This window comes from Primulina huaijiensis, chromosome 8 (assembly GCF_012295235.1).
Source record: "Primulina huaijiensis isolate GDHJ02 chromosome 8, ASM1229523v2, whole genome shotgun sequence".
NCBI lineage: Eukaryota > Viridiplantae > Streptophyta > Magnoliopsida > Lamiales > Gesneriaceae > Primulina > Primulina huaijiensis.
In genome coordinates this window covers 6,157,706-6,182,430 of record NC_133313.1, presented here as the reverse complement: position 1 = coordinate 6,182,430, position 24,725 = coordinate 6,157,706, and the positions used below count along the sequence as shown (strand labels likewise).

Sequence of the window (24,725 nt, the reverse complement as noted above, 5' to 3'; positions counted from 1 at the left end):
TCTGTGATGGCGTGTTTGCTTAATAATTATATTTTTTAAACCGTGACTTGAAATTTTCTTTTTTTTAAAAAAAATAAAATAATATGAGTTGCTTTAATTATTTCACTGTCTCATCACATTTATTAAAAACAAAGACTACAACAAGCACATGCAATATTAAAGCTGCATAATAATTTCTGGTTAAAGGCTGAAAAATCACGTGATTGAAAAGCTGTAAAACCATGTGCATGTGTTTTTTTGGTTTTGGAAGCATCCTCCCACTTTGCCTATATATTAAAAAGAGTTGTGTTTTAAGTTTTTCTCACTTTCATCTCTCGAGTAAGTTCTCTTCTCTTAAATTTTTTATATAATTTTTTTGTTGGATTGACTCAAATTTTGAGTTAATTTTAATTTTTTTGCAGGTAAATTTTGATTCAACCGTTAATCTAAGGTATGTATATTAATATAATTATTTATGTTAAATATTAAATTTATAGAAAAAATTATTATTTATATTAAAATATAATTTGTATGTTATGCTGATTTATTTTTGTTCTTTTAATTATAAGTATTATTTGTTTTTGTAATTAATATTAATTTTTTAAAAAATATTTAAAAATCATGTAATATGATGAGCTTGTCATTATTAATATGAAATTTTTAAAATTTAATCTAATTAATATTTTTTTAAAGCAAATAACGCCAATTAATTAGACATGATTTGTTTAAATTTTTTGTAAAAAATATATATAAAGGCAAGTCACGTCAATTTTCTGGACGTGACTTGCTTAATTTTAAATATATATATATATATACATAAAAGCAAGTCACGCCGATTAAATAGGCGTGACTTGCTTAATTTTTTAAAAAAAATTTAAAACCAAGTCACGCTCATTGATCGGGCGTGAATTGCTTAATTTTTTTTTTTAAAAAAATAAATTTTAAAAAAAAAATTTCAAACCAAGTCACGCCCATTGATCGGACGTGACTTGCTTAATTTAAAAAAATATATATATAAAATCAAGTCACGCCAATTAACTCGGCGTGACTTGCTTAATTTAAAAAAAAAAATTTTAAAGCATCTCACGCCAATGTACTGGGCGTGACTTGCTTATTTTTTTAAAAATAATTTTAAAGCAAGTTACGCCACTTAATTAAGCGTTTCTTATTTAATTTTTTTTAATAAATAAGTCATGCCAATTGAATAGGCGTGACTGGATTAAAAAAAATGAAAAACCATCTTTCGTAAAGAATTACATGCATCTTTATTCATTATTGACATATGTTTGTTTCAATTATTTTTTAAATTTTACCAAAAAATAGTTAAAAAATTTTTAATTGTAATTCGGGTGTTAGAGTGATATAATTTTTTTAATTATTTTTTTAAAAATAGATTCTTATTAATTATTGACATATATTTGATTATAAAATTTTTTTAACTTGAATAATTACTTTTAAATAAATACGATATCCGTTAATTATGAGTAACGATAATGTTATATGTTTATTTTGTTGATTATTGTTAATTTTTATAATGTTTTTATAATCACATGTTAAGATAAAACTAATTTTAAATATAATATGTTTTGTATTTAGATTTTTGTCAAACTTGTTTGTCTTAAAAAAACCGTGATTTTTGTTAATTTTTTTAAATAATAATAATAAAAAAAATTTCTTAAATTTTTTAATAAAAAACATATTTTAATAAAATATATTCTCCAATGTTATTATTAACTACATTAATGTTAGATTCAATTAATTGTTTAAGATAGATTCGAAAATTTAAATCTGTGTATGTATTTAAATTTTTATTTTTAAAATAACTTGGTATTTTCAAAACTCTGTAAGTATATTATTTTTAGTTTATTTATTATTTTTTACTTGTAGTTAATGTTTTATATTATAATTCTTTTGATAATTGATATTGTAGTTGTATTTTTGTTTATACAATACTGTGATAGATAATAATAATAATATATTCTTATTATTGATTATAGGATGTCGTTACATGCTGAACCTGTTGATCCTACTGTTCTTTATCAGCAACAAACACATATATCTAATTTTATTATGCCTAACAACTTGGATAACACCCTAAGAGTGCGTCGATCTGATAATTTAATTTGGGAATTGTGGAAAAGTGGTATACTACACCATCGTGTCCGATCATGTCTAAACGAAATGGGCTTTTATGGCATACTCTTATGTGGTGATTGTGTTTATGATAATCATTTGATAACCGCTCGTGTGGAACGATGGGTCCGAGAAACTCATACTTTCCACCTACGAATTGGCGAGGCCACAATCACGCTACAAGATGTTGTGTTAATTTGGGGGCTAAATGTTGATGGTGATCCAATCATCGGGACTGATGTATCTTGCAAGTTTAATGTATGGCAGGATTATTGTTATGATTGGTTAGATTTTATGCCACTTCAGGCAGACTTCAGATCCAATAGTTTAAAATTGACTACTCTGTACTTACACTGTACACAAACAATAATTGATGAAAACAGTACAGACATAGAAGTGGCACAATACTCCCGATGTGTTGCGATGTTGGTTATCGGTGGGTGTATGTTACCTGATTCTGAAGGTTGTGCGGTCAAACTGTTGTACTTGTATTTCCTGCAAGATATGCGTAAGGTTCGTAGTTATAGTTGGGCAAGTGCTGTACTTTCATATTTATATCACGAATTGTGTTCCGCATCTGTGTCAGGAAAACAAGAAATCGCAGGCCTTTTATACATATTGCAGGTATATTTATTACAATTTTTATTTCAATATATACTCTTTTTATATACATTTATTAAACTCAGTTGTTTTGTAGATTTGGGCATGGTCAAGAATAATTCCCTTATGTCCTGACCGCTTAGGATACAACCTCATCGCTCGACCTGAAAATGAAAACGGTGATAATATTCTTCCAATTCCACCATACAGAGCAAGGTAATAAATGCAACATATGATATAAAATTGATAACGTCATCTTTATTTTATAGTATTACGAATATAATGTGCATACAGATGGAAAAATGTATTCACTTGGACACATACACCTACACATTCTGTGCGAATGATTCGTGATGTACTTGACAAGATGAGAGATTTTCAGGTGTTTACCTTACATAAAATATAAATTTCGTATATGTCATATATTATCGGTTGGGTACATGATTCGTTTTTTCATTATTTGTAGTTCAAATGGCTTGTTTACGACCTCGAAGCTGTGGATGTTTTGTCATTACCCTTAGAATGTAGACATCCCACTCTCTGGCGAAGTGTGTGCCCATTGATATGTTTTCAGATTGTGGAGATGCATCGCCCAAATCGAGTTCTTCGGCAATTTGGTATGTCACAAAACATTCCAATATCAGCACTTGATGGAGATCATTTACATGAATACTCAAGACGAGGACGTAAAAATTACGATTGGGTCAAACATCATAGACTGATGGTGGATGCGTGGGAAAATCGTCGTAATCTGATTGTTGAGAGTGATTTGGTTGAAAATTATAGCATGAGATATGATTATGAGACATGGTATGATTCTATAACTCGACGTTTCATATCTCCTATTGAGCCTCAACAAATCGATTACGGTTATCAGCCCGGAGATGCATATTTCATACGTATTGTGGTAAGTGCTTGTTAAACAATATATTTTCAACACTTTGCATTATTATATTACAATTTATTATGCATGTGTTTCATAAGTTTTTTTAATATATTTTATATTAGAGAGATGATGCATCAATTTTAAAAAATTTGTTTGGAGGACTCAATGTTGACGATCAACGGCGTGAAGCACTAGCCGAAGTTGTTAAAAATACTATCCAGACTGGTGAGTTACTGTATGAAATGGCCGTCAGAACACCCGAGCAACAACATCATCATGATAAGTCTTCAAACAGAAGGCGACGACCGAGAGTTGATGATGTAGACGATGAACCATCATTCTCAACTCCTGACTGGCGAGAAAGCATGAGTACACAATCTCCCACGACTCTTTCTTGGCCTCACACCTCACATGGTACATGTTTTTATTATCTAATTACTTTGTTTAAATTCACATTCATGTTCTTATAATAATAATAATAATTTATTTCACCTTTAGTTGATGATCTTTCGCATGGTACGACTACACAGTTGCCCGTAACTCTCGGTTGGGCTCCCACTTCACATGGTACATTTTAAAATATCAACGCAATTGCTTTACATTATCGAAGTATATGTTTATATTCACCTCCACGTTCTTATTCAACATCATATTTTTTTAACTTTCAGGAGAGGGTACTTCGCATGGAGATTCTGTATTTCGAGCTCCACTGCATTCATATAGTGTGCCTTCCTCGTATGCTAATTGGCCAAATCAGGATTCTTTTAATGTTTCTTTTGGGTTACGTACTTCGCGAATGGATAATGAATTTCAAACTCCACAGCAGGCTTACGAACCTTCTTTTACGGGACTCTTATTTGACGGTCATCTCCAGCAGTACGAAGAAATCCGCCCAAATTATAACGTATCACCAATTTCATACTTGGGATATTCTCATCCTCAATCGTCAAGTCAGGTTCCCCCGAACATTGATATGAACGTGTCTGCCAACGTTCGAATCAATGTTAATGAAGAAGAAGATGTAGAAGAAGAAGTTGAAGCCCCACAGTTGGTGCGCAAAAGTAAACGAATCCCAAAGCCACGGGATTGTGGGACTGGACATCGTTTGGGTAGGAAGAAAAAATAAAATATTTGAATGTATAAGTTATGTGCATTGAGTACAAGTAAATCTACTTTTTTTGAGTTTTAAATAATTGATTTGTTTTTTTTACTAACGGCGTTAGATTGTGATGCTATAATAAATAAGATAAATATGTGTTATATATTATACGATAAATATATATTTGTTGATACACAATCTATAATTACTAAACAATGGTGAAGGTATAAAATAAAATACAGAACGAGATGACTTTACACAACAAATAACATATATATACCTAAATTAAAACAACATATGACATACGATCCAATTAAAACAAACAAACTAATCGATTAACATATAAGAATTAGCAAGATACAAGGAAAAACATACAATTACAATTGTAACACATTGAATTTCATATTGTTCCTTCAAACCTGCAACCAATGAACACGTAAACACTTAAATAATAGATTATTTTCTCATGATGATTGAAATATAAAAATAAAAGATAAAAAATTTACCTTTACATGTTCTGATTACGACGTTGTTGTGATGAGATTTCTCGCTGGATGCGTTGCCTTTCTCGTGTAGAAGGCTGGTCCATCTCATTTCTGATTCTTGTAGTTCGGTCTCTCCCTTTTCTCCGTCTTTGACGCCTATTCGGGTTGTGACACAATTCGAATGTTGGTTCATCCAAATATTCCTCATCAGCAATCGGACGAAATCTTCCCTCGTACGTGTCTACGTATTCACTCATTCGAAACCAACGTTGTACAAATTGTGTAGGATCTAATCCATACCATTTGGCGGTACATATTGCATGTGAACACGGAATTCCAAAGATAGTCCATTTTCCGCATGAGCATTCATTAAGATTGAGGGTCACAACCTGTACACGTTCACCCCGACCTTGTCGCCCTCCCGTAACAACAGATGCCGATTGGTCTCTAATCTCGGTACGAACAACAGTGTGTTCACTAGATCTCGAAGACCATTTATCATACAGTCGAAAGGCGTAATCAGGCCAAGGCTGATTGCTCTGAATCATACGTTGACTTCGTGTGATACGATCGATGAAATACTGCACACAACGATTGAATGTCAACTGAACTAACGCTGATACAGGAAGTCGACGAGCACCCTTCAGAATAGAATTAAGACACTCTGACATGTTGGTCGTAATAACACCACGTCGCCATCCCCCATCATGAGCAAGAGTCCATTTGTGTTTATCAATTTCAGAGAGATAAACAAAAGCTCTCGATTCGAGATTTTTAATTTCATCCATGATGGCATCAAATTTACGTATTTGATGTTGTGTGCCTGCTTTCCAACATAGATCTTTTAGGTGCACATTTTTGAAATGTGTATTGAAATTAGAACATACGTGTCTAAGACAAAAACGATGTACGCCACGTGGATGTCTAAAATCGGGTATCTCCTCAACAACATTAATGATTCCACGATGTCTATCGGAGATAAGGCACACACCTGTTGATCCTCGAACCACATGCTTGCATAGAAGTTCCAAAAACCATTTCCAGGAGTCGTATGTTTCCTCATCGACTATGGCAAATGCTAAGGGTAAGATTTGGTTGTTTCCATCTAAACCCACAGCTATAAGCATCTTGTGCTTATACTTCGTGTATAAATGAGTACCATCAATACTAATTATTTTTCGACAATGTGCGCCATCTATACATGGTCGGAAGGCCCAAAACACGTAATTTAACACCTTCAATTCAGAATTGTATCTCGGTAAATGGTTCCACTCTACAATAGTGCTTGGATTGTACTTCACAAGGGCACCCATGTACCTTGGCAAAAGACATACTGAACTCTCCCATGTACCATATACATTTTCCACCGCCTGCTTTAAACTGTACCATGCCTTACCATATGAGATTTGATACTTATATCGATCTTTGACAAGTTGGATAACATATTTAATCTCACACGAAGGATCACACCGAACAATACCGGCAAGTGTTTTTGCAATCATATTTTTGTCCAAGTTATGGCGGTCTAACCCCACCTGGCTAGACATACATGTATGTGGACCACCATATTTCGTGATCTTGAAATACCCCAATTTTGATTTTAACGATGCACGAAGAACCCACGTACAGTTGATATTTGAATATTTATTTATACAACGAACTTTCCACAAAGTCTTTGTACTCTCCACAACTTGATATTCACGTCGAGCAACTCTAACCGAAAAGTCCTTAACTGCTGCTATCAAATGCTTTTTATCTTTAAAAATCATGTTCGTGCAAAGTTCTCCTCTATCTGCGTTGTAATAACTCAAATTCGATGCAGATGGAATTCCAACAGAATCAGGGCATTGCTCATCATATATTGGACTAAAGAATTGAGGTACGTCATATAAGGATACACCGACAGGCGGGACAGATAATGGGAATGCATCGGGTCGGTGTTCAAGATTTGAAATGACTTCAAAAGGATATGCATACATATGATCACCGGTGTCGGTTTGAGATGGACCAATATCAGCAAATGTGGTATTTTCGTCTTCATGCTCATCTTCATCTGTTTCACTTGCAGTTGTATCAGGTTTAGTACATATTTCAGTGGCGTGAAGGTGAACATCTATTGACAACTCATGTGATCTTTGTTCATCAGGTACGACATGTGTCAATACATGAGTCGATGCACACTCGGTGAACAATCGAAACCTGCATGATTCGTGTCAACCGAGTACCATCCTCTTGCACCAGAATCCCCTCCTCGTGTGGAAATAGGCCAGTTAACATTTTCTTCTACGGTGCCAGTAATATACCGATCCAATCCCCCAGTCCAATCATCCGAATTAAATTGATTTTCATCGATTGGTTCGAAAAAAGCATTAGCGGAAGTACCGACTTCATCATTAAATCCCATCGAATTGAACCCTTCAGTTATACATGGAATGTATGATTCAGGAACCTCAACATATACATTATTCTCGACGAAATCCGTTTCGATATACAATTCGATACATCGCATTTCGTTAATAGAATCTAGCATAAATTGTAAATTGTTGTCATCATTGATGTCAAGATGCATTTCTACACAATGTGACTTATCCATGTAGAAATATTTTGTTGACAATTTTAAGTTAAATTTTGATTTCTCAATATTTGTCAGACGGTACACTACTTCCTTCAACTCATGAAAATTAATAGATCTTGGTATTCGTGTTGCCCTCAACGCAGTTGTACTATATTTTACAGTGTGATGTACTATAATAACTTTGCCAACTACGAATAAAAGCACCGGCACACTGTCCATTCCTATAAAATAAAATTCAATAGATCACACAGAACAAAAATGTGATAACAAATTTTTTATATTACAATTGAATAGTAAAATCATTTTAATGTACAAATTTTTTATAACCATTTTTTATAATAATAATATTTATATTAATTATGTACATTAAATAAACGGTCATATAAAATACGAATAAAATTAACAATAAAATCATAATACTTATTTTTATTTAATAAAATAAGAACAAAAAAATATTTTTAATAATAGCTTTTTTATTATTTTGTAAAAAATATCAACTGTAATACATAATTTTTTTATAGCATGCCTAAATAAAACAAAAACAACAACAATAATAATTACATTTATAAAAATAATTGTTACTCTAAAATAAAAAATCTTAAATTTTATTTGTATTTTACAAGTTAATAATAATACAAATAATAATAAAATAATAAGTTTTCACAATATGCTTATGAAATAGAGTAATAATAAAATAAATTAATTACGCAAATTATTTTGTGTACAATACATTAAGAAAAAATTTATGTAACTTGTATAAAATAAATTAACTAATACTTAAACCTAAATAAAACAACAACATCAATACTAATTATAAATATAATTATTATTATTATTTTCTAAAAAAACGTTAATTACTATTGTAAATTACAAAAATTATAGTTCTTAGTTATATCTTATAAGTCAATAATACTACAAATAATAATTTTTATAATAATAATTTTTCATACTACGCATGTCAAATAAATTAATAAAAAATAAAATTAATTGTAAAATTTATTTGTAGGTAAGCAGTTAAGAACAAAATTAGCAATAATCAAAACTTTACCTGCAAAAAAAATCACAAATAAAGAATTTAACAATTTCGATCAAACTACAAAATTTAATTTGGAGTATGAGTACCTTATCTCGGAGGAAGAAGAAACTGATATTGAATAGCTTCAACAATTAAATATATTCAACACTGCAAGAAAATGTATCACTTCAATCGGCCGAAACAATTTGAAGAACGCTTCAAAAATTTTCAGACCAACGAAGAATGATAAGAACAAATGTTCTGTAGTAAATTTTCAATATTCGGTCAAAAACACGCCATTTAACAGGGCGTGTTAATTGATTGATCGCAAATTATTTTCAGTTGGTCGTGACATCCCATCACTCTGGCGTGACTAAAATAAATAAAGTGAATAAAAAAAAAAGAAGTCCGATGGCGTGACTAAAATAAATAAAGTGAATAAAAAAAAAAAAGAAGTCCCGCCATCCAAGATGGCGTGACTTGATTTTTCAAGTCACGCCATCTTGGATGGCGGACTTTTTCATCAAAAATCTTTCACACCAATCAGATTGGCGTGATACGGTATATTGTTAAACTTCTGTTGCTTGCGTTATTTATTCAATTTCTTTTTTTTTTTTCACGGTAAACGGTTAAAAAGCCCCATTTATATTTTGATAATAATTGGGCTTTTGTTTTCTCCATTTAAGCTTTTATTAATTTTGCTAGTGGGTGGAAATGGTGGTATTCACTAGTTTTTTTTATTTCTTTTTATTTTCAGCATTTTGGGGATGATTTATTTTTGTTTTTTTATGTAATATATAATTTGATAAGGATTAAAAAAAATCATGTTTATAAACCAAATATATTTGAACTGATAAATTCGTATACCATGTCCTATAACATCTTCCAAAAAGTTTCTTTGGCAGTGGAATTATAGAGAAGTAGGCAGAAATTATTTTTAATCTTTTAAAAATAAAATTTAAATAAACTATATATAAAATTGCATTTTATCTTATAATTTTTTTTTAAATATGAAATAACATCATTAAGTTTGTATTAACATCATTAAGTAATATTACTAACTCATTAAATATAACGTGATATTTATATTAAAATAAATAACAGATGATGAACAAGTATTGAAAGTGGCAATTCCCAACAATGAACAAAAACATTCCACAGTGAAGTTATGTAACTCAAAACTCGATGAAAGCTGCAAAATCCGTCATTCATTATGCTAAAATAATCCAAATAAAATATCAACATAAAGTAACGAACTATGTTAAACATCATGTTGTGACTATATTTTAATTAGGCTCAAAATTAGTGAAGCCCAAATCCCAGAAGAAATAGGTGAGAACATTGGATAAGAACCAATCAGTAATTTGAATAAATTAAAGGGCATACAAACAAGAAGATATCATGGAAAGATAATTAGCAAAATCATGGGGTAGTAGGAGAGTGAAAAGAACCACCCAAAAAAATCAGAAGAAAAGAAGAAGTTTTGCAGAAATAAAACAACTCATCACTCAGCTCAAAATTCTACAAATTTTCTGCAAATATTTCATAGCCTTAGTCTCAAAAATTCAGCATTATTTAGCTTTTAGCGTGTCCAATTCCAAATTTCAATATATATATTTTTTCATGTTTTAAGGAATTCATATAGTTTCTAAAACTCAATTTCATGATGGTGATTTGTTTTCATCAATTTCCATTGTCTTTTTCACTAATTCACTTAATTTTGGTGCATATTAGTTTAGGAGATTAGAACTAACGATCAAGTTTTTTTTATTCATTTTTGTTTGATTTGTAGAAGTTAGATTTTTGCATTTTTTTTACACAAACTGATGCATCTTTGAACCTACAAGCCCGCATCACAGAAATATTGTGCAAATAATTTTTAGCACGCCTGGTGGAACCCAAGATATGCCATCAAAGACGAAGAAATTTTGAGGAGAGTTGAAGTTCCACCAAACTTTGAAGAAGGTATTGTTGAAAAAATTGTACAGAAAGTTTCCGTTCAAGATATAGTTGAATAGATTGAAGACCAACATCATGACCATGGTACATTCAAGGGAATGCAAAAACCTCAAAACAAAGCAAGAAAAATAAAAGAAGCGTCAAAGCTTCTGGCGACACTTACCGCCCAACTTTAACACTCCTCGATCATGAGGACATATACACACTACCTCACACAAGTGAAGATGTTATCGCACAAAGAAATTCATTCATAAAAGGAGATCAAAAAGCTACTGGCAAGGAGGTGAATCAAGGAGTGACCAACCCAATAATCCAGAAACAGGTTCAGGAAGTTCAAAGGCAGGTGATATTCACCACCCTGAAATTCTACTCCCCAATCAAGAGGAAGGGTTCATACCGCCGTAGAAAAGGGAGAAAGTTCTTTGTGAGACAAATCAATCACATGTGCAAAGGAACAGAAATGAAAATACTGATCAACCTATTAACCTTTGTGCACGTAGTGAATAATCCTGGATACTGACCTGGAGAGTTTGAAAATGGGGTCGTCTGCATCTACCAGGGAGTAAATGTCGGTGCAAAAGCCCGGGGGCCACAACAAACCAATGAGGAGTTGAAAGATATAAAATATTGTAAGTACCATCGTGCATTTAACCACACTACTAAGAATTGTTGGTCTTTCTAGAATATATTTTTGGGAAAAAATGAAATAAAGAAGTATTGGATCCCAAAAAACCAAATGTTTGAAGTTACTAGGAGAAATAATGATGAAAGGGTGAGATTTGTGCACCACAAGTCTTCAAAAAATATTGGTCAGTCCGCGGTCTTTGGGCCGAGGAACCGATATTTCTCGAGAAGGTCAATGGACAAAAATCAGTGGTTTCAATTCAAGAAAAGCAGAACTTAGAAGGAAATCTACTGAACGTGGTAGACAATAATACATGAGAAAAGTTCAGTCCAAGAAGGCTGATAGTGACCAGGTAACGAGAATTTGATTTGTGCTTCCTGCTAGGAGGAAGTTTGGTGAAGCTTGGAGTGTGGCCCAGTACAAAAATTTTATTAGGCCACTCACTAGGACAAAAAAAAAAAGAAATTAAGGGAACAAGATTTTTCTAGGAGGGAGGAGCTTGGCAAGATGAAATCAAGTCTAAATTTGGTAGATCAGCTACTGAGGATAAAACTAGTGATGAAGATAATGAATCAATTGGCGAAGAAGATGTGAAAGAACGCAAAACACTTGACTTTTGTGTGAAAAAGTTTTATATCTCAGTGGATTGTGAACTTGCATACCTAGAATCTTGTTTGCTGGTCTCAAGTCCTTCATATCAAATTCTCTAACCAACTGTGCCTTCAATCCTTGGACATGATCTTTGTTGGGGCCTGCTACCAACATGTCTTCCACATACAACAGCAAAATGATGTAATCATCACTACACCTCCTGAAATATGTATAAGGATCTGCACTCAGTCTGTTGTATCCAATGCTCATGATATAAGAATCAAATCTCTTGTACCAACACCTCGGCATCTGTTTGAGACTGTACAGAGATTTGTTCAACGTGCAAACCAAGTTCTTTTTGCCTTTTTCCGCAAAACCTTCTAGCTGGAGCATATAGATTTCTTCTTCAAGATCTCCATGAAGTAACGCCGTTTTCACATCTAGCTGTTCTAGTTGTAGGTCAAACACTGCACACAATGTCAATACTATTATGACTGTTGTAAACCGAACCACAAGAGAAAATATCTCATTAAAGTCAATGCTTTCTTTCTGAGCATATCTTTTTACCACTAATCTAGCACGATACCGCTCCACTTGGTTATTACCATCACGCTTGATCCTATAGACCCATCTGTTACCAATGGCTTTCCTCCCTCGTGGTAGTGTAACAAGATCTCAAGTTTTATTTTTGTCTAATGTATTCAATTCTTCTTGCATTTCTATCATCCACAAAGATACCTCCGAGCTTTGAGTAGCTTCGTGGAAACTCGATGGCTCACCATCCTCTGATAAGAAACAATATGCAATATTGCCTTCAGTGACATAATCTGAAAGCCAACCTGGTGGTCTTCTGTCTCGAGTTGACTGCCTCACATTGGAAACCTCATACTTAACATGTTCTTGTTCTTCGTTTCCTAGTACCGCTTCACAAGAATTTTGATCTTCGGAAGTCTTATTTTTCACCCGAAATATAGTAGTTTCTGAATTCAGCTTGCCTTTGTCTCCTTTTACTTTATTTTTCTCGAAGATAACATCCCTGCTGATGACAAGCTTGTGGATAATGGAATCTCACAAGCGAAACCCCTTAACTCCATCAGCATATCCCAAGAAGATACATTTTTTGGATTTCAAATCAACTTCGATCTTTCTTGCTCATTGTACAGAACGTACACATGACTTCCAAATGTATGCAAATGAGAATAATCTATCGGCTTCTCGGTCCACATCTCCATCGGAGTCTTCAGATCAATCGCCACTGAATGAGAATGATTGATAATATAACAAGCGATTTTGACTGCTTCAGCCCAAAATGATTTATGTAGACCCGCGGTCCTCAACATAGCTCTTGTTTTGTCCAGCAAGGTTATATTCATCCGCTCCGCCAGTCCATTCTGTTGATGTGTGTAAGCCGTCGTGAATTATATTTTGATGCCCTCATGTTGACAATATGCATCAAATTCTTCATTGGTATATTCTCCTCCATTGTCAGCCCTCAAATACTTGATTTTCTTTTCAGAATCAAGTTCAACCCGCTCTTTGAAATATTTGAAGATCTGGAAAACATATAATTTCTTCTTGATTGGATACACCCAACATCTCCTAGAGAAGTCATCAATGAACGAGATAAAGTATCTCGCTCCTCCTAAGGATACAACCGGTGATTGCCAAACATCCGAATGAATATGCTCTAGTATGCTTTTGCTTTTGACAGTAGAAGTGCCAAACTTTAATCTGTGTTGTTTACTGGTAACACAATGCTCAAAAAAAGACATTGACACTTTTGTAAGTTCTGACATCAGCTTCCGTTCTGAGAGAATTTTCAACCCTCGTTCTGACATATGCCCGAGCTTTCTATGTCATAACATTGTTAATTCTTCCTCTGAACCAATTGATGAAACAACTAGTTCCGCCTCTTTGTGTGTTTCTCTCAAAAGTACATACAGATTTGCAGCAACCTTTTCCGCTTTCATAACCATAAGCGCACCCTTCACAATTTTCATGATCTTGTTCTCGATACGAGTTTTGCACCCGATGTCATCCAATTGTCCCAAGGACAAAAGATTATTCGTCAGTCTTTTTACATGTCGTACCTCCTGTATGGTGCGAATGGTTCCATCAAACATTTTAATTTTGATAGTACCGACCCCAGCAATTTCCAAGGCATAATCATTTCCCATGAATATCGATCCTCCTGAGACTGGTTCATAATGATCAAACCATTCTCTCCGAGACATCATGTGCCACATCGCTCCAGAATCCATAATCCATGTGTCAAAAAAATTTTTCCTGCCTTCTGCAACTGTTGCTGCTTCGCTGAATAATATTTCACCACCGCCTGATGTACTGGCCACATTTCCTTGAGAACTTTTCTCGATACTCGTACACTCTTTTTTGAAGTGCCCTTCACCGCCACATTTAAAGCAGTAAATATTTTTCTTCTTACTTTTTATCTTTAGCTCCCACTGGAGTCACGGTCCATAAATCTTCCTCTTATCAACGGCAAAGCCTCTGCCTTTTTCGAAGTTACCAATCTATCTTCCTTATTCTTGTGTCGGCTTTCTTCACCGAGAACAATAGTGAAAACATCGTCAAATTTTAGAAAGCCCGTAAGAATATTGTTGGTTATGTTGATGATAAGTTGATCATATGAATCTGGTAGAGTTTGAAATAAATGCTTCGCACATTCATTTTCCCCTATTTTATGCCCCATGGAAGTGAGTTGGACAAATAGAGTATTTAGTGTGTTGATATGGTCGGTCATCGATGAGGATTTCTCCATCCGAAGAGTATAAAGCCTTCTCTTTAGGAAAATCATGTTGTGTAACGACTTGATCTCATACATCTTGGTCAGAGTATCCCAGATAAATTTTGTTGTTTTTATCTCAGAGATACTTGACAATACTTCGTTCTCTATAGCTAAGTGTAAATTGGCAACATCATTATTGTAACGCCTCAGATTCGACGACTGTCCTCACTGTACCAAGACGGGTCTTTCCAGCGTGCTTATGTCGTCACTCACACGCACCCTAAGAAACTTCCCAGGAGGTCACACATCTCAAAATTGCCCCAAGTTAACCACGCTTAACTTTGGAGTTCTTATGTGATGAGCTACCGAAAAGAAGATGCACCTTCTTGATATGAGTAGTACATATCAAATCTTTTAAGCCCACCTCAACTGCACAATCTCATACCTAAACAGTTTCGGAATCTCTCTTCTTCTGGTGTAAGATCGGTTCATTCATGTTTCCTCTGCCTAGAAGCCTGCCAGGAGCCGCTCATTGTACGTGCAACCTCACGGCACCGACGATCACCCTCCGCCCTCTTCGGCCCCGGGCCTCACAATACCTCCCCAAGTCTCGAACCCATGACCTCCTGGCATAAGTACATTGTAAAACAAGAATGAAAAATTATTTTAATGGCTTAATTAAATGCTAGCATGATATTTATTATATGATTAAATGTTTTATTGCATTATTAAATGAGAAGATGACATGATTACATGAAATTTAAGGATTTTACCCGAATATTCGATAATAAGCACGGAAAAGAGACCGGGGACGATCAAGACAAGAATAATTATTTTTCATTAAATAATGGCAATACTTCCTAATATGAATAAAAATTATTTAATTTTTCTAAAAATGTTTGAGTTCGAATTATTTTACGAGTCTGGCTCGATTTTTCCCGGGAAGCCGGTTTTGGGCAAACAAAGATCAAAAATATTATTTTATGGAAATTAATTTTATAAACTTTTATGTTTTAATTAATTAAGTATTATTGGGCCCAATTTAATGATTTAAAAAAGAACCAATTACCTTTAAGCTTGCGAGCCCAAAACCAAAGCCTATTTAACTCGTTAATTAAATTATAAATAAGTGTCCTACGTCTTCTAAACCTCACAATTCATCACCATCAGAAGCCGTGTAACACACACAAACTTTTCAGATTTTCGAAAATAAGAGGAAGGAAGAAGGCTTGTGTTCTTCGTCGTCCAACGTCGCACCCTCGCCAAAGATCATATATTCGAGCGTTATGAATGTAAAGGCACATTTTCTAAACCATTTTAAACATCATAAAAATCATATTATGCATTATTTAATTGTTTATGCATGAAAAAAAATAGGAGTTTGAATATTTTTACGGTAGATCATATAATTTCAAAAACACGAAGATTTTACGGTTATATGAAGAACGTTATGAACCCAACAGACATGCTACCAATACATGATAAAATATAAATGAAATATGGTTAAAAACGATAAAGAAGTAAAAGGAAAAAGCTGGAAAACCGTGGGAGAAAAATACAGAAAGGAGTCGTGGGTTGGTTTGGATTGTACAAATTCAAGGGACTTGGCTAGGGTGCATGGGGCTCGACCAAGTCTCAAGGAGGGCTCTTACTGGTCGTGGTTAGGTCCTAGGAAGAGTCATATGAGGGCCTGGGGGCGAGCCTTGGGTTGGGGAAGAGTCCACGTGATGAGGGACTCTCCTCCAAAGCATGCACGACTGGTGTTTCGGGAGTAGGGGATTTGTGGCTGGCTTGGGGGCCAGCCAGGGTGGTCCAGGGATGGTTAGGAAGGGCTGGGCTCGGTGGTGGCCTGGGTAGAATAATTATTTAGGATAAACCCATGTCATTAAAATTAAGAAAAAGATAAAATCGAGAATTTTTACGCCCAGGGACAAAACGAAAATTTTACACTTAGAAAAATACGAAAAAGCTTGGCAGCGTTCCGAAGGATCATAATGCATATTAAATGATATTTTATGATTTAAAATGATGATTTTGATGATAATATGTTATTTTACGATTTATTGTAAAACTATGTAATTTATACTGTTTAAAATGATATTTTTGGAAAAGTATGCTATTTTATAATTTTAAAAGAAAAAGAAAAATATTTTGAGGGATGTGAATTGACTGTGACATATGATATATGATTTTTCGGGGATACGTTTATGTGAGGACAATGAACTTATAATTTTGTGGGGATGACATGAGGACCAAGGCCCCAGAGAGACCCCATATACGGGCCAAGGCCCCAGAGGGACCCCGTTGACGGGCCAAGGCCCCAGAGAGACCCCGTGTATGGGACAAGGTACCAGAGAGACCACGACGATCGTATTTCCACGGTGGAGCCTAGTGCACACCCCCATGGACCATGTGGAGCTGAAGACTGATCAGTCGACCGAAGGATAAAAGCTAGTCACTTTCAAGGATCAAACTTCACCCAAAATGATATATGATTGAAATCTTTATGATTAAAATGATTTTATGATATATGTATTATGATGATGATTAAAGTTAATTTTTAAATGATTTTTAAAGGATTTATTTTTGCTTAAAGTTATTTTAAAATGATTTTACGATTTATAATTTAATTATGCTAAAATAATTTTAAATTGTTTATTTATGTTCAAAAGCTATTTTAAATAAAAATATGATTTTAATGCATGTGAATGTATATGTATTATTTGCTATCCATGTTTAGAATGTGTTGAGTCTTTAGACTCACTAGGTTTGTATGATGCATGATTTGATGATTTATGGGAGGCGCTGACGATTGAATGGATCGAGTGCATCAATACACATCCGATGACCTTTATGTTTGCGCACTATCTTGATAGATAAATAATTTAAAGATTTATGTTAAAGATTTTTATTAGAGATATTTTTATGCTTTGTTTTATTGTTAGTTGATCTTTTTAAAGGTCGATTTAGGATTTTGGTTAGTTGATGATTTATGATTTATTTTATGCACTTGAGATTTCAATTGTTAATTTATTATGATTGTTAGAAATGTTAAGTTATTTTATTTAGTTAGTATTCTCGACTTTATGATTTATGATTAGAAAACAAAAGTATAGGTCGTTTCAATTGTCATTCATTTCATTCCACTTTCCATCGTCTGTAATTTCCACCGGTCTATCTTCAATAGCCGCCAATCAATTCTCTTTTCTTAAAACTGCTTGTATCTTTATTTTCCATAACATAAAATTGTTTCCATTGAACTTTGTTCTCATATCTTCCCGCCATTATGTCTACAACAATTTAGTATACTGGACAAAACAATCTCGCCTTAATAAAAAAATCTTTAAAAAACTTTTATGATGTGGAAGATCAGTCTAGGCTGCAACCACAGAACATAATCAGAATTTTAAGAAATTTTAAACCAAGGCTCTGATACCACTTGTTGGTCTCACTTTCGGAAATTTGAGATAATAAATATGAAAATAAAGAATAAACTGGACACCGAGATTTACGCGAAAAAACCTTAAAATTATTAGTGTAAAAACCACGGGCAAGATGAAAAGAATGCCACTATAATATTTATGGTGTACAATCACTCACTGTGTTTTCAAATAGAACAAACACACTCTCTCTTAATATAGGATAACAAAACACCTCACAAATATTATAGAATTACACACTCAAAAAAGAAGAGATGCTCAAAAGAAGAGCGAAAGGAAGAGATGATAAGAATGAAGATAATTATGGATTGGGCAGCGTGGGTTGAATCTTGCAACAGAACTCGTGCACATGATCGAAATTGATTGGGCGATTTCTTCGTGTTAAGTATTCCGGAATGCAAGTCGATTATGTATTATTCCGAATCTCTCAAGCCGGAGTACTACAGAGCAGGTGTGGAAAGCACCATTAGCTTACTAGTTCTGATTAGATGTAGTTCTGATTAGATGTTGATGTGGGCTTCGATGGGTACAAGAACTTGTTCAGTGTTGTGACAGTGATACGAAATCATTTAGATGATATGGTGGGAGCTAAAACCATTGTATATAAGGCATTCAATTTCAGTCGAAAGAGCTGAGCTAATCGCTATTCGATTCGGCTTTGATTTCTGTTTAAATATTGTGTACATAATGACTTTCTTATTTGGTTTACTGATGAGATAATCTCACGGGTCGTATTTTGTGAGACAGATATTTTTATTTGGGTCATCGATGAAAAAATATTACTTTTTATGCTAAGAGTATTAATTTTTATTGTGAATATCGGCAGAGTTAACCTGTCTTATAAATAAAAAATCATGAGACCATCTCACAAAAAACCTATTCACCACATAATGGTTTTGGTGTCTAAAAAATATGAGAAAAACCATTGAAAAAATACGAAGTTTATCTTTTATACAAATGTGTGGCATGGGAAGGAGATAGCCTCCCTTCCATACATATCATTCGTTTATACTACCACAGACCTCCAAAATTTGCAGAGCAGAGCAGCCATGGCCAACATGATAATGGCCTCCTCCAAAGCCTTTGTCAACAGCATCTCCCCCATCCCCACCCCAAAACTCACTCCTCTTCCCAAAATACCCCTGCCCGCATCCCCTAAACCCCTTCAACTCCCCTCCTCTCTCAAGTCTGTCCCTTCCCTCCTCGCCGCCGCTGCCTCCTTCACGCTCGCCAACGTGCCTCCCTCACTGGCCGAGGAAATGGAAAAGTCCCAGCTTTTCGACTTCAACCTGACACTCCCTACCATAGCTGCGGAATTCTTGATCCTGATGTTCGCCTTGGACAAGGTATACTACAGTCCTCTGGGGAAATTCATGGATGAGAGAGACGCCGCCATCAGAGAGAAGCTGAGCAGCGTTAAAGATACTTCCGCGGAGGTGAAGGCGCTGGAGGAGAAAGCTGCGGCGGTGATGAAGGCGGCGAGGGCGGAAATATCCGCCGCCCTTAACAAGATGAAGAAGGAGACTCAGCTTGAGGTGGAGCAGAAGCTGGTAGAGGGGAGGAAGAAAGTGGAGCTAGAGCTGCAAGAGGCGCTGGCCAGCTTGGAGAAGCAGAAGGAAGACACCATCAAAGCTCTTGATTCCCAAATTGCTGCACTTAGCGACGAAATTGTCAAGAAGGTCCTCCCTGTTTCTTGAATTGCCTTACCAAAAACAAAAAGTGATCTTGACCGTGGAGGATTGTAATGAATGTATCTTTTATAGTTAATTTGATCTTTTCCTTTTTGTTTATATTGATTAATGTTCAAAGATGTCCAAGATTTCCCTTCCCTATTATTGGTCGATGACAAAACATTGTAGACTTATGATATTCGTTATTTAGTACTTTTAATCAAAGTTTTCTTCAGCAAGTTCTTGAGTTAGCTTATGCTAGCAGCTGTAGATAGTTGGAGCCTATCCTGACTCCAGAAAAGATAGGGGAATCAAAGAGAAGAAATTGGGCAACTTTTCTGAATGTTTAATGTTGCCGTTTGTAAGCTAGATCATATAACCAAGAATTGTACTAGTGGATTGAAGAAACTAAGGTAGCTACTGGTGACAAACTTTTTAGGTGCATTGGGCACAGCTATGTCAGCGGTTGGACTATATCAGTGTATAGTCTATGGTAGTGATTAAAGTTCAGTTACTCTTTTATGAACTTAGAATTAGAATTGTTATACAGCACTTGAAAGTAGCAGCTATCTTCTTCTTCATCTGCATATTTAAGAACTGCACTTTTTCTTCATTTACTTGTTTGGAACTACTAGTTTATGTTGGCATTATAAAAGATGAAGAAGATTATATTTACAACGATTATGTACCACAGAAATAGGCTGATTTTCTTTCATCCATAAATCAAGAAAAACTGAAAGTCAATGTTATCGTTGCAAACAAGTAAAGCATGGATCAACTCTTTTCTTAATTTCTTGAGAAATTTGGAACAAGGGTTCTGCCAAATTTTTTGAAAAACATCAATATTGAGTAGAGAATACAATTGAGATCACACCTTTTCTTTTCTATTTGAACTTCTATTCCATGTTCACCAACATCTATCTGATCCTTATATTTAGTCGTCTGAGCCATACGGAAAGTAGAATCATATGAAACACATCAAACCCCTGGGCTGGCTGGTTCAAAACAAAGTGTCTACTCACTGCAAGCAATATCTCTTTCTGTCCTGGAATTTCCATAATATCGACCTGTATAGAGAAAGCTTCCCACCTTAGTGATCAGATGATATAACAGGGATGAATTCAGCATGAATGGCCTCCAAGATCCTTGGGCTAGCTACTTCATATCCACTAGGACACAAGCAAAATTTGGACCTTAACATAAAGTCATAATAATCTCGATCTTCATGAAGGTAAAATAAATATTATTATGAAATTTTGGAATAAAATTTGAAACCCCGGCTCTCAAAAAATATGAAATTTCGGAATACAAAAGAGTTTTTTTTAAAAAAATTGTTTGTCACTTTAGTAAATTTATTTATTTTTTGTATTTTTTAAATAAAACTGTCAAAAGAAATAAATAATGAACTTAATATATGCATGTGTCGTATATATCATTCCCCGCTTTTTCGTTCCCTCCCTGTGAAATTTAACACTCTTCAACCGAAGTGCTCATTCATGCAACACAAATACAAAGCATAAACGTAGAGAAATGGCGAATAACGATGGATTCATTCCATTGTCCGCAGTTATTGTAGCATCAATCGCAATTGTTTTTTTCCTCGTTGATAAAACAATTCATCAGTTCGGGTCGTTCGATTAGGCTCAAGACTCAGGAAATTTGAAGGTATATACAAAACAACCTTCCTTTTGCAACAACTTCGATGCGCTTTCGTATATCGTTGGTACTACTTGATCGGACTTTTTATGAATTGGCGATGGTGATTGGACTTTTACTTGGCTATGTAATTGCAGGGGAGAGCAGATATTACTGATTTGGTGCTAGGACTAGCCAAAGCTAGATCAGCAATCAGAAAGCAGCTAGTTCCATCACACAAGTATTGGCATACTCTACACCAAAATTTACTGACATCCGGAGGCATTTTATCAGTGAGTAGTTCTGGTTTTCATTCTCTATTAGAAGCATCCAAAAATAAATATCACTTACTACATAAAACATTACAGTACCAAGATTCGACTAGTTCGAGGACTAAAAGATCAGAAAACAAGTTAGAAATGTGACGAAATTACTTTTTTTCCCATACTACTGAATTTTTAATGTATTGCCACTTATATTTCATGCGTTTAAGTATCAAGATTTGAGTTTACTGTGGAGGATACATCCACCCAACACTTGACTGTAAGAGTTTATGATAACGAAGGAGTTCAAGCTTCTGAATTCATTGGTTGTGATCGAATGGCACTAAGTGATCTTGACCCTTGTAAGTGAAAGATGTATGGTTGAAATTGGTAAAAGATGTTGAGTTTCCGAAAGACCAGAAAAACAGCGGAGAGGTAGAGATCGATGCTAGAAAATTTATCGTTTGAAGATGAGAAAGATAACCATGTAGTGTTTATATCCACAATACTCGTTGAGATTTCTGTTCATGTAGGTTCATCTGGAGCTCTTGTATATTCCCCTTATGCTCCAAGAGCTCATATTTGAATCCTTATGACCCCGATCAGATCGACTTCATTGGAAAAAGCTCTTAAACAAGGAAGTGGTGATGGAGGAGAGAGTTTGAAAAAGGATGTTATCATGCAAGGAGTTGTTTCAGTGATATCTGCAGAAGACTTGCCGGCTACCGATATAAAATGGGAAAATCTGATCCTTTTGTTGTGTTGATCATGAAGAAGTCTGGACATATATACAAGACCAGGGTGCGTAGTACTTTAGATACTCGGAATATATAACAAATTGGTATTCGTCTTATTTTTCATATATTCTTGATGGTATTCAGGTCACACCTTGAATCTAGCTTGGAATCAAACATTTGATTTTGTTGTGGAAAATGGGCTTCATGAGCTACTAATCTCGGAGGTATATGATCATGTCACATTTGGGAAGGTAGACCGATCACTTAACTAGATATGTTTCGACTCGTTCCATCTCCGATATGTACGTGTATACATGTCCATGTATGTGATTGATCGATATATGCCGGATAAAGTGGCGCGATGCGTGATGACGCTTACGAGGGCTGTATTAGAAGGAGAATTCACGGACAACTTCCCCATTGATGGCGCTAAATCAGTAAGCTAGCTTGAATCTACAACTCAAATGGACATCTTCATTCCAACCATATGTTCTAGTGTAGCTACGTCTCACACTCTGGAATTTTTTGTTCGAGTCATGTTGAAAGAGAAAGAAAAGTTGTAAAATTATAGTGCTGTTGTGAAAAAGTAAAAATTTACGGTAAAAAGTAAAAATCTCAAACTCTCAAAATTATCACACTACACACTTTATAATATTTTTCTCTCAACTCAATTGTGTTTTTCTTCACAAATGAGAGATCTATTTATAGAAAATTTTTACAAATAATCCAAAAATAAATTACATCATTACCTTCATCATCACACACAAATTTTAATATTCAACACCTAATTTTACCTAATATTCAACATTCAAATATTCAACATTCAAATATTCAATACACACATTTTAAATATTATTTTTCAACACTCCCCCTTGTGATGATGATCATAATGATTGTCTTCATTACGTGTTTTTATACTGCCTCGTTAAAAACCTTACTAGGAAAAACCCATTGGGATAAAAACCATAATAAGGGAAAAAGAGTGCAGTCACGTAAACTCCCCCTCATGTTGACACGAACAATTCTTCACAAATTTCGTAGATTGCGCATCCCAATATTATATATGTGCTTTCTGAATATTGTCGTAGGAAGTGCCTTTGTGAAGAGATCTGATGAGTTTTCACTTGATTGAATGTGACGAACATCAATACATTTATTCTTCTCAAGCTCCTTGGTGAATGCGAAGAACTTAGGAGGAATATGTTTAGTTCTGTCGCTTTTTATGTATCCTTCTTTCATTTGAGCAACACATGCAGCATTATCTTCATATAGTATCACAGGCTTCTCGTCGAATGATAATCCGCATGAGATTTGGATATGTTGAGTCATTGATTTTAACCACACACATTCACGGCTTGCTTCATGTAGTGCAATAATCTCGGCATGATTTGATGAAGTTGTTACAAGTGTTTGTTTCTGTGAACGCCAAGAAATTGCAGTGCCTCCACGAGTAAATACATATCCAGTTTGAGAACGTGCTTTGTGTGGATCAGATAAGTATCCAGCATCGGCATAACCAATTATACTTGGATTAGCATCTTTTGAATACAAAAGTCCCAAGTCTGTCGTTCCTCGTAGATAACGGAATATATGTTTAATTCCGTTCCAATGTCTCTTTGTTGGATATGTGCTAAATCTTGCCAATAAATTTACGGCAAAAGATATATCAGGCCTTGTACAATTTGTAAGATACATAAGGGCACCGATAGCACTTAGATATGGTACTTCTGGACCAAGAATATCTTCATCATCTTCACATGGACGGAATGGATCCTTTTCTATGTTTAATGATCTAACAACCATTGGAGTACTTAAAGGATTTGATTTGTCCATATTAAAACGTTTAAGGATCTTTTCTGTATAATTTGTCTGGTGAACAAATATTCCACATTCTTTTTGTTCAATTTGTAAACCCAGACAATACTTGGTTTTTCCAAGATCCTTCATTTCAAATTCTTCTTTCAAGTATGACACAACTTCTTGAATTTCCTTATTTGTTCCAATGATGTTTAAATCATCAACATATACAGCAATAATTACGCATCCGGATGTTGTTTTCTTAATGAAAACACAAGGGCATATTGAATTATTTACATATCCCTTTTTCATCAAGTGATCACTTAGCCTATTATACCACATTCTGCCGGATTGCTTCAACCCATATAATGATCTTAGTAATTTCACAGAATAACATTCTCTGGGTTTTGAACTTTGTGCTTCAGGCATCTTAAATCCTTCAGGGATTTTCATATATATATTACTATCAAGTGATCCATATAAGTAGGCT

At 34.5% G+C, this 24,725-nt stretch overlaps 2 protein-coding genes and 1 long non-coding RNA gene across 3 annotated transcripts; all 3 read left to right on the top strand.

The window, feature by feature from the left end:
- Positions 1-2,829: 2,829 nt before the first annotated feature.
- LOC140982202 (uncharacterized) lies at positions 2,830-7,638 on the top strand. Its single transcript, XM_073448625.1, has 5 exons — positions 2,830-3,619; positions 3,721-4,012; positions 4,097-4,165; positions 4,267-4,320; positions 7,502-7,638. The coding sequence occupies exons 1-5, from the start codon at positions 3,296-3,298 to the stop codon at positions 7,522-7,524; spliced, it is 762 nt and encodes a 253-aa protein (XP_073304726.1). The 5' UTR covers positions 2,830-3,295; the 3' UTR covers positions 7,525-7,638.
- An 11,454-nt stretch (positions 7,639-19,092) lies between these two features.
- On the top strand, positions 19,093-19,943 carry LOC140983304 (ATP synthase subunit b', chloroplastic). The gene has a single exon (XM_073450291.1). The coding sequence runs from the start codon at positions 19,183-19,185 to the stop codon at positions 19,828-19,830; it is 648 nt and encodes a 215-aa protein (XP_073306392.1). The 5' UTR covers positions 19,093-19,182; the 3' UTR covers positions 19,831-19,943.
- Positions 19,944-21,358: 1,415 nt separating this feature from the next.
- On the top strand, positions 21,359-22,862 carry LOC140983305 (uncharacterized). The gene is made up of 3 exons (XR_012176406.1): positions 21,359-21,731; positions 21,932-22,509; positions 22,583-22,862. It is a non-coding gene; the product is annotated as an uncharacterized lncRNA (long non-coding RNA).
- Positions 22,863-24,725: the final 1,863 nt, after the last annotated feature.